At 39.8% G+C, this 14,602-nt stretch overlaps 1 protein-coding gene across 1 annotated transcript in view; it reads left to right on the top strand.

Annotated features, from left to right (window-relative positions):
• The window catches only part of LOC135509089 (collagen alpha-1(XI) chain-like), a 189,211-nt gene that overhangs the window by 61,888 nt on the left and 112,721 nt on the right, over window positions 1-14,602 (top strand). Inside the window, 5 exon segments of the mRNA XM_064929414.1 lie at window positions 1,356-1,661; window positions 2,996-3,058; window positions 8,199-8,251; window positions 9,351-9,414; window positions 13,306-13,380. Coding sequence (XP_064785486.1) covers window positions 1,356-1,661; window positions 2,996-3,058; window positions 8,199-8,251; window positions 9,351-9,414; window positions 13,306-13,380 — 561 coding nt within the window.

Genomic DNA, 14,602 nt, shown 5'->3' with positions numbered 1-14,602 from the left:
TTAAGATTATTATTTATTATTAAGATTATTATTTATTATTATTATTAAGATTATTATTTATTATTATTATTAAGATTATTATTTATTATTATTAAGATTATTATTTATTATTATTATTAAGATTATTATTTATTATTAAGATTATTATTTATTATTATTATTAAGATTATTATTTATTATTATTAAGATTATTATTTATTATTAAGATTATTATTTATTATTATTATTAAGATTATTATTTATTATTATTATTAAGATTATTATTTATTATTATTAAGATTATTATTTATTATTATGATTATTATTTATTATTATTATTAAGATTATTATTTATTATTAGGATTATTATTTATTATTATTAAGATTATTATTTATTATTACGATTATTATTTATTATTATTATTAAGATTATTATTTATTATTATGATTATTATTTATTATTATTAAGATTATTATTTATTATTATTATTAAGATTATTATTTATTATTATTAAGATTATTATTTATTATTATGATTATTATTTATTATTATTAGGATTATTATTTATTATTATTATTAAGATTATTATTTATTATTATGATTATTATTTATTATTATTAAGATTATTATTTATTATTATTAAGATTATTATTTATTATTATGATTATTATTTATTATTATTAAGATTATTATTAATTATTATTAAGATTATTATTTATTATTATTAAGATTATTAAACTCTTTAACTAAAAAGCATGTTGGCCGAAGGATCCTCTGTTGAAAATGTTTTAATCTGTTGTAACCCTTGGTCATGTTTGTATGTGTACATGTGTGATTAAGAAGAAAATAAAAACTCAAATAGATGGATGTTTTACTGTCACATACACCGGATAGGTGGAGTGAAATGTGTTGTTTTACAGTATGTAAAGTATGATAAGTTTGTTTTGTCAGCATTCTGTCTAAACTAAGACTGGCCCCTGATCGTTGTCATACTATACATGACATGAAATCATATGACAACAACTAGAGTAGTATGCTGTGGTCTGAACATACAGATCTGAGAACAGACTAGTGGTGGTCTAAACTCATACAGATCTGAGAACAGACTAGTGGTGGTCTGAATACACAGATCTGAGAACAGACTAGTGGTGGTCTAAACTCATACAGATCTGAGAACAGACTAGTGGTGGTCTGAACACACAGATCTGAGAACAGACTAAAACAAATGTTTTTTAACTGTGATTCACAATCACATATTACTCTAAATGAGATAAATAATGTGAAAGTTATTCAATAAGTTACGTATTCCCATGCTTTGTCCTCTCTCTAACCCCAACCCTCCATGTTCCCTCCCCTCCTCACAATGACCAATCAGAACTATGACGAGGAAATAGTTGATGATTACATCACAGGCGTGGAGAAGGTTGGCGCCGACCCTACGGCTGCCGCAGAAACCGGCTCAGACACCAAAGGTCCCGACCCCGGCGAGAACTCGTACGATTTTAAGGAGTATGATCTGAAGGAATACGGTGACACGAAGGAGATCGATATGAAACAGACGTACGAGTATGGGGATTATGGAGACTATGGCACTGGCGAGGCCACACCCACCGCCTCTGTCTCGGCCTATGAGGATGATTTTGGGCCGGGCATACCCGCTGAGACCGAGACAGAGTCTAGTGTAAGTACGGTACCTTTCAATACTCATACAGTGGCCTGAATGTACACACATTCACATCACAAAGACTAGTACGAGTACTGTAAGTTACTGGGTCAGATACTGGGTCAGTTACTAAGTCAGTTTCTGGGTCAGTTACTAAGTCAGTGACTGGGTCAGTTACTAAGTCAGTTACTAAGTCAGCTACTAAGTCAGTTACTAAGTCAGTTACTGGGTCAGTTACTAAGTCAGTTACTAAGTCAGTTTCTGGGTCAGTTACTAAGTCAGTTACTGGGTCAGATACTGGGTCAGTTACTAAGTCAGTTTCTGGGTCAGTTACTAAGTCAGTGACTGGGTCAGTTACTAAGTCAGTTACTAAGTCAGCTACTAAGTCAGTTACTAAGTCAGTTACTGGGTCAGTTACTAAGTCAGTTACTAAGTCAGTTACTGGGTCAGTTACTAAGTCTGGGTCAGTTACTGTGTCAGTTGCTATGTTAGTGACTGGGTCAGGGATTGGGTCAGTTACTAATTCAGTTACTAAGTCAGTTACTAAGTCAGCTACTAAGTCAGTTACTAAGTCAGTTACTGGGTCAGTTACTAAGTCTGGGTCAGTTACTGGGTCAGTTGCTACGTTAGTGACTGGGTCAGTGATTGGGTCAGTTACTAAGTCAGTTACTAAGTCAGCTACTAAGTCAGTTACTAAGTCAGTTACTGGGTCAGTTACTAAGTCAGTTACTAAGTCAGTTACTGGGTCAGTTACTAAGTCAGTTACTAAGTCTGGGTCAGTTACTGGGTCAGTTTCTACGTTAGTGACTGGGTCAGTGATTGGGTCAGTTACTAAGTCAGTTACTAAGTCAGTTACTAAATCAGTTACAGGGTCAGTTACGAAGTCAGTAACTGGGTCAGTTACTGGGTCAGTTGCTAAGTCAGTAACTGGGTCAGTTACTTGGACAGTTACTAAGACAGTTGCTAAGTCAGCAAGTGGGTCAGTTACTTGGTCATTTACTAAGTCAGTTATTAAGTCAGTAACTGGGTCAGTTACTTGGTCAGTTACTAAGTCAGTTACTGGGTCTGTTACTAAGTCAGTTAATGGGTCAGTTACTTGGTCAGTTAATGGGTCAGTTACTTGGTCAGTTGCTAAGTCAGTTACTGAGTCAGTTACTGGGTCAGTTGCTAAGTCAATTACTACCTTTTCAGCAGTTTTACTAGCATTAGCGCAATGACATGCTAGCTGTTCCCATAGACTTCCAGTCATTAGACCACCGGCCATCTAAATGAATATATGGGAAACACTGTGTTCAGTTGACAACTCAGTCAAACATCAAGCAATATCTGATGTCTTTCACTGTTGTTTTCAGATGGGAAGAGGAGGATATGGTGGTGAGAAGGGAGAGAAAGGAGAACCCGCCATCGTTGAACCTGTAAGTCAAAGCCTGTATTACTGTATTACTGTATAACTAGGTATTACTGTAGAATGGGGTATTACTGTATAACTAGATATTACTGTATAACGAGGTATTACTGTAGAACGGGGTATTACTGTAGAACGGGGTATTACTGTATAACTAGGTATTACTGTATAACTAGGTATTACTGTATAACTAGGTATTACTGTAGAACGGGGTATTACTGTAGAACGGGGTATTACTGTATAACTAGGTCAAATCACTACTGTGTAACTAGGTATTACGGTATAACTAGGTATTATCACTACTGTAGAACTAGGTATTACAGTATAATTAGGTATTACTGTAGAACTAGGTATTATCACTACTGTATAACTAGGTATTACTGTATAACGAGGTATTACTGTAGAACGGGGTATTACTGTAGAACGGGGTATTACTGTATAACTAGGTATTACTGTATAACTAGGTATTACTGTATAACTAGATATTACTGTATAACGAGGTATTACTGTAGAACGGGGTATTACTGTATAACTAGATATTACTGTATAACGAGGTATTACTGTAGAACGGGGTATTACTGTAGAACGGGGTATTACTGTATAACTAGGTATTACTGTATAACTAGGTATTACTGTATAACTAGATATTACTGTATAACGAGGTATTACTGTAGAACGGGGTATTACTGTAGAACGGGGTATTACTGTATAACTAGGTCAAATCACTACTGTGTAACTAGGTATTACGGTATAACTAGGTATTATCACTACTGTAGAACGGGGTATTACTGTATAACTAGGTCAAATCACTACTGTGTAACTAGGTATTACTGTATAACTAGGTATTATCACTACTGTAGAACTAGGTATTACTGTATAACTAAATCAAAATCAAATCAAATCAAATTTATTTATATAGCCCTTCGTACATCAGCTGATATCTCAAAGTGCTGTACAGAAACCCAGCCTAAAACCCCAAACAGCAAGCAATGCAGGTGTAGAAGCACGGTGGCTAGGAAAAACTCCCTAGAAAAGCCAAAACCTAGGAAGAAACCTAGAGAGGAACCAGGCTATGTGGGGTGGCCAGTCCTCTTCTGGCTGTGCCGGGTAGAGATTATAACAGAACATGGCCAAGATGTTCAAATGTTCATAAATGACCAGCATGGTCGAATAATAATAAGGCAGAACAGTTGAAACTGGAGCAGCAGCACGGCCAGGTGGACTGGGGACAGCAAGGAGTCATCATGTCAAGTAGTCCTGGGGCATGGTCCTAGGGCTCAGGTCAGTTGAAACTGGAGCAGCAGCACGGCCAGGTGGACTGGGGACAGCAAGGAGTCATCATGTCAGGTAGTCCTGGGGCATGGTCCTAGGGCTCAGGTCCTCCGAGAGAGAGAAGGAGAGAATTAGAGAACGCACACTTAGATTCACACAGGACACCGAATTGGACAGGAGAAGTACTCCAGATATAACAAACTGACCCCAGCCCCCGACACATAAACTACTGCAGCATAAATACTGGAGGCTGAGACAGGAGGGGTCAGGAGACACTGTGGCCCCACCCGAGGACACCCCCGGACAGGGCCAAACAGGAAGGATATAACCCCACCCACTTTGCCAAAGCACAGCCCCCACACCACTGGAGGGATATCTTCAACCACCAACTTACCATCCTGAGACAAAGCTGAGTATAGCCCGCAAAGATCTCCGCCACGGCACAACCCAAGGGGGGGCGCCAACCCAGACAGGATGACCACATCAGTGAATCAGCCCACTCAGGTGACGCACCCCCTCCAGGGACGGCATGAGAGAGCCCCAGCAAGCCAGTGACTCAGCCCCTGTAATAGGGTTAGAGGCAGAGAATCCCAGTGGAAAGAGGGGAACCGGCCAGGCAGAGACAGCAAGGGTGGTTCGTTGCTCCAGAGCCTTTCCGTTCACCTTCCCACTCCTGGGCCAGACTACACTCAATCATATGACCCACTGAAGAGATGAGTCTTCAGTAAAGACTTAAAGGTTGAGACCGAGTTTGCGTCTCTGACATGGGTAGGCAGACCGTTCCATAAAAATGGAGCTCTATAGGAGAAAGCCCTGCCTCCAGCTGTTTGCTTAGAAATTCTAGGGACAATTAGGAGGCCTGCGTCTTGTGACCGTAGCGTACGTGTAGGTATGTACGGCAGGACCAAATCAGAGAGATAGGTAGGAGCAAGCCCATGCAATGCTTTGTAGGTTAGCAGTAAAACCTTGAAATCAGCCCTTGCTTTGACAGGAAGCCAGTGTAGGGAGGCTAGCACTGGAGTAATATGATCAAATTTTTTGGTTCTAGTCAGGATTCTAGCAGCCGTATTTAGCACTAACTGAAGTTTATTTAGTGCTTTATCCGGGTAGCCGGAAAGTAGAGCATTGCAGTAGTCTAACCTAGAAGTGACAAAAGCATGGATAAATTTTTCTGCATCATTTTTGGACAGAAAGTTTCTGATTTTTGCAATGTTACGTAGATGGAAAAAAGCTGTCCTTGAAATGGTCTTGATATGTTCTTCAAAAGAGAGATCAGGGTCCAGAGTAACGCCGAGGTCCTTCACAGTTTTATTTGAGATGACTGTACAACCATTAAGATTAATTGTCAGATTCAACAGAAGATCTCTTTGTTTCTTGGGACCTAGAACAAGCATCTCTGTTTTATCCGAGTTTAAAAGTAGAAAGTTTGCTGCCATCCACTTCCTTATGTCTGAAACACATGCTTCTAGTGAGGGCAATTTTGGGGCTTCACCATGTTTCATTGAAATGTACAGCTGTGTATCATCCGCATAGCAGTGAAAGTTAACATTATGTTTTCGAATAACATCCCCAAGAGGTAAAATATATAGTGAAAACAACAGCGGTCCTAAAACGGAACCTTGAGGAACACCGAAATTTACAGTTGATTTGTCAGAGGACAAACCATCCACAGAGACAAACTGATATCTTTCCGACAGATAAGATCTAAACCAGGCCAGAACTTGTCCGTGTAGACCAATTTGGGTTTCCAATCTCTCCAAAAGAATGTGGTGATCGATGGTATCAAAAGCAGCTAGGTATTATCACTACTGTTATCACTACTGTAGAACGGGGTATTACTGTATAACTAGGTATTATCATTACTGTAGAACGGGGTATTACTGTATAACTAGGTATTAGTGTAGAACAGGGTATTACTGTATAACTAGGTAATATCACTACTGTGTAACTAGGTATTACTGTATAACTAGGTATTACCCTGGGGCAGAAACCTAGAGAGGAACCAGGCTATGTGGGGTGGCCAGTCCTCTTCTGGCTGTGCCGGGTGGAGATTATAACAGAACATGGCCAAGATGTTCAAATGTTCATAAATGACCAGCATGGTCCAATAATAATAAGGCAGAACAGTTGAAACTGGAGCAGCAGCACGGCCAGGTGGACTGGGGACAGCAAGGAGTCATCATGTCAGGTAGTCCTGAAGCATGGTCCTAGGGCTCAGGTCCTCCGTAGAGAGAGAAAGAAAGAGAGAATTAGAGAGAGCACACTTAAATTCACACAGGACACTGAATAGGACAGGAGAAGTACTCCAGATATAACAAACTGACCCTAGCCCCCCGACACATAAACTACTGCAGCATAAATACTGGAGGCTGAGACAGGAGGGGTCAGGAGACTCTGTGACCCCATCCGAGGACACCCCCAGACAGGGCCAAACAGGAAGGATATAACCTCACCCACTTTGCCAAAGCACAGCCCCCCCACCACTAGAGGGATATCTTCAACCACCAACTTACCATCCTGAGACAAGGAGTATTGCCCACAACGATCTCCACCACGGCACAACCCAATGGGGGGGCGCCAACCCAGACAGGAAGATCACATCAGTGACTCAACCCACTCAAGTGACGCACCCCTCCAGGGACGGTATGAAAGAGCCCCAGTAAGCCAGTGACTCAGCCCCTGAGGCAGAGAATCCCAGTGGAAAGAGGGGAACCGGCCAGGCAGAGACAGCAAGGGCGGTTCGTTGCTCCAGAGCCTTTCCGTTCACCTTCCCACTCCTGGGCCAGACTACACTCAATCATATGACCCACTGAAGAGATGAGTCTTCAGTAAAGACTTAAAGGTTGAGACCGAGTTTGTGTCTCTTACATGGGTAGGCAGACCATTCCATAAAAATGGAGCTCTATAGGAGAAAGCCCTGCCTCCAGCTGTTTGCTTAGAAATTCTAGGGACAATTAGGAGGCCTGTGTCTTGTAACCGTAGCGTACGTGTAGGTATGTACATACGGCAGGACCAAATCAGAGAGATAGGTAGGAGCAAGTCCATGTAATGCTTTGTAGGTTAGCAGTAAAACCTTGAAATCAGCCCTTGCCTTGACAGGAAGCCAGTGTAGGGATGCTAGCACTGGAGTAATATGATCAAATATTTTGGTTCCAGTCAGGATTCTAGCAGCCGTATTTAGCACTAACTGAAGTTTATTTAGGTATAACTAGGTATTACTGTATAACTAGGTATTATCACTACTGTATAACTAGGTATTACTGTATAACTAGGTATTATCACTACTGTATTACTAGGTATTACTGTATAACTAGGTATTATCACTACTGTAGAACAGGGTATTACTGTATAACTAGGTATTATCACTACTGTATAACTAGGTATTACTGTATTTCTTGGTATTATCACTACTGTATAACTAGGTATTACTGTATTTCTAGGTATTATCAATACTGTATAACTAGGTATTACTGTATAACTAGGTATTATCACTACTGTAGAACAGGGTATTACTGTATAACTAGGTATTATCACTACTGTATTACTAGGTATTACTGTATTACTAGGTATTACTGTATAACTAGGGATTACTGTAAAACTAGGTATTATCACTACTGTATAACTAGGTATTACTGTATAACTAGGTATTATCACTACTGTATAACTAGGTATTAATGATTTATCAGCTAAAAATGAGTTCCCTTAGCCATAAACACATTTTTAGAGAACATCATTTCTGTGTGAGTTTCTCCTCTATTGACTCCCCAGTCCTTGTTTCCCCACTCCTCTAATTTGTCTCCACTCTGCAGTGTGTGGATTTACTGCTGTCTCTGAAGGCTACTGTGTTAATTGTTCCCTCTCTCTTCCCTCTATTCCAGGGGATGCTGATTGAAGGACCCCAAGGAGCCCCCGGCCAAGCTGTGAGTATCACGTTCTCTCTTACCCCGACCCCCCCCCCGACCCTGTCCCTCTCTCTTTCCACAGATGGAGAACTGCTGAAGAGAAGAGGGGGAAGAAACTATATTTATCAAAAGTGCTTTAGTCCTCCTGAATGAGCCTGTAAAGAAAGCAGAGAAAGAGAATGAGAGAGAGTGGAGAGAGAGGGATAAAGAGAGAGAGAGAGAGAGAGGGAGAGTAAGAGAGCGAAATATAGGGGGAGAAAGAGAGAGAGAGAGAGAGGGAGGGAGAGAGAGAGACAGAGAAAGACAGAGAGAGAGAGGGAGAAAGAGAGAGGGGGGAGAGAAAGAGAGCGATATATAGGGGGAGAAAGAAAGAGAGAGAGAGAGGGAGGGAGAGAGAGAAAGACAGAGGGAGAGAGAGAGGGAGTAAGAGAGAGAGAGGGAGAGAGGGAGGGAGAGAGGGAGGAAGAAAGAGAGAGGGAGAAAGACAGAGAGAGAGAGAGAGGGAGAGGAAGAAAGAGAGAGGGAGAAAGGGAAAGAAATATACCTGTATATATATTTTATATGTAAATATTTATTTTTATTTTTATTTTTCGATATGTATACTTTGGCAATGTAAGTAATAATGAACTTGCCATGTCAATAAAGTCAATTGAATTGAATTGAAAAGGGGAGAAAGAGAGAGATAAAGAGAGAGAGGGAGCGAGAGAGGGGGAGAAAGAGAGAGAGAGCTAGAGTGAGAAAAAGGGAGAAAGAGAGAGACATAGATGGAGAAAGAGAGAGAGATAGATGGAGAAAGAGAGAGAGATAGATGGAGAAAGAGAGAAAGATAGATGGAGAAGGAGAGAGATAGAGAGAGAGTGTGTTGTTTAGCTATGTCTATCTGAGGATGATAGATTAAATGTGGTAGCAGTTTGGTTAGCTAGCTCTGCTGTGGTGGTGGTGTAGGATGTTTTAGTTAATGTGTGTGTGTGTGTGTGTGTGTGTGTGTGTGTGTGTGTGTGTGTGTGTGTGTGTGTGTGTGTGTGTGTGTGTGTGTGTGTGTGTGTGTGTGTGTGTGTGTGTGTGTGTGTGTGTGTGTGTGTGTGTGTGTGTGTGTGTGTGTGTGTGTGTGTGTGTGTGTGTACACAGGGCCTCCCCCGGCTCCCCAGGCTCACAGGGTTCCCCTGGCCCACACGGAGATCATGGTGACAGGGTAAGTGAGAGCTGTTGCTCCCATGGCGCTTCCTGCTGTTGGAAATAGGCCAAGGGGGATCCTTGATCACCCACCATTAATCCCTATAGATGGCTACACCACTGTCTTTATCATTATAACTATAGGCATTATTATACACACTTCAGCATTGAACAACAAAAATATCCAGGTCCTTGGTCAACCCCTTGTTGGGTTTTGTTGACATTCACTATATTACATCTAACTGTCTGCCAAGTAAAAACAACTATAGTACTTAATGCATACCAGAGAAAATACTGTTAAAAACAACTATAGTACTTAATACATACCAGAGAAAATACTGTTAAAAACAACTATAGTACTTAATACATACCAGAGAAAATACTGTTAAAAAAACAACTATAGTACTTAATATATACCAGAGAAAATACTGTTAAAAACAACTATAGTACTTAATGCATACCAGATTAAATACTGTTAAGAAAACAACTATAGTACTTAATAATACATACCAGAGAAAATACTGTTAAAAACAACTATAGTACTTAATGCATACCAGAGAAAATACTGTTAAAAACAACTATAGTACTTAATAATACATACCAGAGAAAATACTGTTAAAAACAACTATAGTACTTAATGCATACCAGAGAAAATATTGTTAAAAAAACAACTATAGTACTTAATGCATACCAGATTAAATACTGTTAAGAAAACAACTATAGTATTTAATATATACCAGAGAAAATACTGTTAAAAACAACTATAGTACTTAATGCATACCAGAGAAAATACTGTTAAAAACAACTATAGTACTTAATAATACATACCAGAGAAAATACTGTTAAAAACAACTATAGTACTTAATGCATACCAGAGAAAATATTGTTAAAAAAACAACTATAGTACTTAATGCATACCAGATTAAATACTGTTAAGAAAACAACTATAGTATTTAATATATACCAGAGAAAATACTGTTAAAAACAACTATAGTACTTAATGCATACCAGAGAAAATACTGTTAAAAACAACTATAGTACTTAATAATACATGCCAGAGAAAATATTGTTAAAAAAACAACTATAGTACTTAATAATACATACCAGAGAAAATACTGTTAAAAACAACTATAGTACTTAATAATACATACCAGAGACAATACTGTTAAAAAACAACTATAGTACTTAATATATACCAGAGAAAATACTGTTAAAAACAACTATAGTACTTAATGCATACCAGATAAAATACTGTTAAAAAAACTACTATAGTACTTAATATATACCAGAGAAAATACTGTTAAAAACAACTATAGTACTTAATAATACATACCAGAGAAAATACTGTTAAAAACAACTATAGTACTTAATAATACATACCAGATAATATATTGTTAAAAAAACAACTATAGTACTTAATGCATACCAGAGAAAATACTGTTAAAAACAACTATAGTACTTAATAATACATACCAGATAATATATTGTTAAAAAAACAACTATAGTACTTAATGCATACCAGAGAAAATACTGTTAAAAACAACTATAGTACTTAATAATACAGACCAGATAAAATACTGTTAAAAAAACAACTATAGTACTTAATACATACCAGAGAAAATACTGTTAAAAACAACTATAGTACTTAATACATACCAGAGAAAATACTGTTAAAAACAACTATAGTGCTTAAGATATACCAGAGAAAATACTGTTAAAAAACAACTATAGTACTTAATGCATAACAGATAAAATACTGTTAAAAAAACAACTATAGTACTTAATGCATACCAGATAAAATACTGTTAAGAAAACAACTATAGTACTTAATATATACCAGAGAAAATACTGTTAAAAACAACTATAGTACTTAATAATACATACCAGAGAAAATACTGTTAAAAACAACTATAGTACTTAATAATACATACCAGAGAAAATACTGTTAAAAACAACTATAGGACTTAATAATACATACCAGATAATATATTGTTAAAAAAACAACTATAGTACTTAATGCATACCAGAGAAAATACTGTTAAAAACAACTATAGTACTTAATAATACAGACCAGATAAAATACTGTTAAAAAACAACTATAGTACTTAATACATATCAGAGAAAATACTGTTAAAAACAACTATAGTACTTAATACATACCAGAGAAAATACTGTTAAAAACAACTATAGTACTGAATATATACCAGAGAAAATACTAATGTAGGGGAATGTGGTTTTGAACCCTCTGGCATGTCCTCTTGTCTGGTCTGTCTCCTTGGGCCATGACGAATGTAGCTGACTAATAATGAATCATCATTCCACTCACTAGACTGATTTATGGATGACTTGTGACAGTATAACAATATTGAAGACATTAATAATAATAATAATAATAATAATACTAGTGATAATAAATATTTGTCTTGACAGTCGGCAATCTTGGTTAATAAAGAAGGGAGCAGATATGAATATGAAGGAAGTAGTGTGCTGGCTTGAAGTAGAGCCCCGCACCCTCACGCCATGGGGAGAAAAGAAAAAAGGATGAGTAGGGAAGAGAGGAAGACAGAGGTGCAGGCAGGGAATGCAGATATGTTCAGAAACTTAAACTCTCATTACCCTCAACAACACATTGTTGTAAAGGCCGACGCCCTATTCACTGCATAGACCTAATCGGCCCTCAACCCTCCAGCTCAGTTTACAAGGGATCTAACCGACCCTCAACCCTCCAGTTTACAAGGGACCTAACCGAACCTCAGCCCTCCAGCTCAGTTTACAAGGGACCTAACCAACCCTCAGCCCTCCAGCTCAGTTTACAAGGGACCTAACCAACCCTCAACCCTCCAGCTCAGTTTACAAGGGACCTAACCGACCCTCAACCCTCCAGCTCAGTTTACAAGGGACCTAACCGACCCTCAACCCTCCAGCTCAGTTTACAAGGGACCTAACCGACCCTCAACCCTCCAGCTCAGTTTACAAGGGACCTAACCGACCCTCAACCCTCCAGCTCAGTTTACAAGGGACTTAAATGACCCTTCAACTCAGCTTACAAAGGACAAAAATGTGCTTAACAAGTCACATAATAAGTTGCATGAACTCACTCTGTGTGCAATAATAGTGTTGAACATTATTTTTGAATGACTACCTCATCTCTGTACCCCCACACATACAATTATCTGGAAGGTCCCTCATCTCTGTACCCCACACATACAATTATCTGTAAGGTCCCTCATCTCTGTACCCCACACTTACAATTATCTGTAAGGTCCCTCAGTCCAGTAGTGAATTTCAAACACAGATTCAACCACAAAAACCAGGGCGGCATTCCAATGTCTCTCAAAGAAGGGCACCTATTGGAAGCTAGGTAAAAACTAAAAAAATATGATGGGCTTTTGTTCACTAATCATTTATATTTCCTATGTGGTCATGTTTAAGAAGTTTACATTTTATCCCCATGACTTAGCACTAATACGATTAACCAACTCTCTCTCTCCCCCTCTCTCTCTCTCTCTCTCTCTCTCTCACCCCCTCTCTCCCTCTCTCTCTCTCTCTCTCTCTCTCTCTCTCTCTCTCTCTCTCTCTCTCTCTCTCCCCCTCTCTCACCCCCCCTCTCCCCCCTCCCCATCTCTCTGTCTTCCCCCCTTTCTCTCACCCTCTCTCTTTCACCCTCTCTCTCTCTTCCCCCTCCCCCTCTCTCTCTCCTCTCCCCCTCTCTCCCCTCTCTCTCCCCCTCTCTCTCCCCCCTCTCCCCTCCCCCTCTCTCTCTCACCCACTCTCTCTCGCCCCCCTTTCCCTCCCCCTCTCTCTCCCCTCTCCCTCTCTCCGTCGCTCTCTTCCCCCTTCTCTCCCCCCTCTCTCTTTCTCTCCTCTCTCCCCCCTGCCCCCCCCTCTCCTGTTCTCCTACATTCCAAAGGGTCCTCCAGGACGGGCTGGTATTCCTGGTTCGGATGGAGTTCCTGGCCCTCCAGGTACCATCCTGATGCTGCCAGTAAGTGACCTCTTTCCTCTCCTCTCTCTGTCCCTCTATCCCTCTATCCCTTCTACCCTCGCTCTTATAACAACCTCCAGGTACCATCCTGATGCTGCCAGTAAGTGACCTCTTTCCTCTCCTCTCTCTGTCCCTCTATCCCTCTATCCCTTCTACCCACACTCTTATAACAACCTCCAGGTACCATCCTGATGCTGCCATTCTCCCTCCATCCATTCACCTCTCCCTGCCAACTGACCCTGGTGCTTAAACAATCATACTCAATATGCCATTCTGATGCTCCTTGCTCTTCAATCAGGCACTGGCCTTTTAACTATCCCAAAGCCTAATGACCAAGAGGCATGGAGAGGCAACCTTTAGTTACTATGTCCCCAGCCTCTAGAATAGCCTGCCAGAGAACCTGAGGGGGACCAAGAGGCATGGAGAGGCAACCTTTAGTTATTATGTCCTCAGCCTCTAGAATAGCCTGCCAGAGAACCTGAGGAGGACCAAGAGGCATGGAGAGGCAGCCTTTAGTTACTTTGTCCCCAGCCTTTAGATACCAATGCATCAGCCTCTAGAATAGCCTGTCAGAGAACCTGAGGGGGACCAAGAGGCATGGAGAAGCAACCTTTGGTTACTATGTCCCCAGCCTCTAGAATAGCCTGTCAGAGAACCTGAGGGGGACCAAGAGGCATGGAGAGACAGCCTTTCGTTACTATGCTCCCAGCCAGAGACCCTGAGGGAGGCTGAAACTGTGGATATATTTAAAATAGATCCTAAAACACATTTTTAGCTTTGCTTTTCCTCTGTTTTTTTGTTTTTTTAGTTGTTCAGTTTGTCATTCAATAGTTTTTTTTATCCCTCTCTCTGTCTCCTACATTACCCAGGTGCTTTCAGCGTCTGCCAACCTGTTCCCATTACATAATGTAACCTTCCGTCAGTCAACCGGTTGGCCGATCTACCGTGACGTCACCTTGTTTAACACACTCTACCTCGCTGCCTCTTCATTAAGAGTCCTCAGTACATATGAACCTCAGTCTATGAACCTTATATTTCCTCGCCCTGCGGTAAATCATTCACCTTGTAAATGTCACTGGGCACAGTGGACTGGAACCGGTGACTGTGTAACCTGCTTCTGCATGTATCTAAGGGGAAATTTAACACTGAACAAAAAAATATAAATGCAACATGCAACAATTTTCAAAGATTTTACTGAGTTACAGTTCATATTAGGAAATAA

Source organism: Oncorhynchus masou, chromosome 3, assembly GCF_036934945.1.
Source record: "Oncorhynchus masou masou isolate Uvic2021 chromosome 3, UVic_Omas_1.1, whole genome shotgun sequence".
In the NCBI taxonomy this organism is placed as follows: domain Eukaryota; kingdom Metazoa; phylum Chordata; class Actinopteri; order Salmoniformes; family Salmonidae; genus Oncorhynchus; species Oncorhynchus masou.
This window is presented reverse-complemented; position numbering and strand designations above follow the sequence as displayed.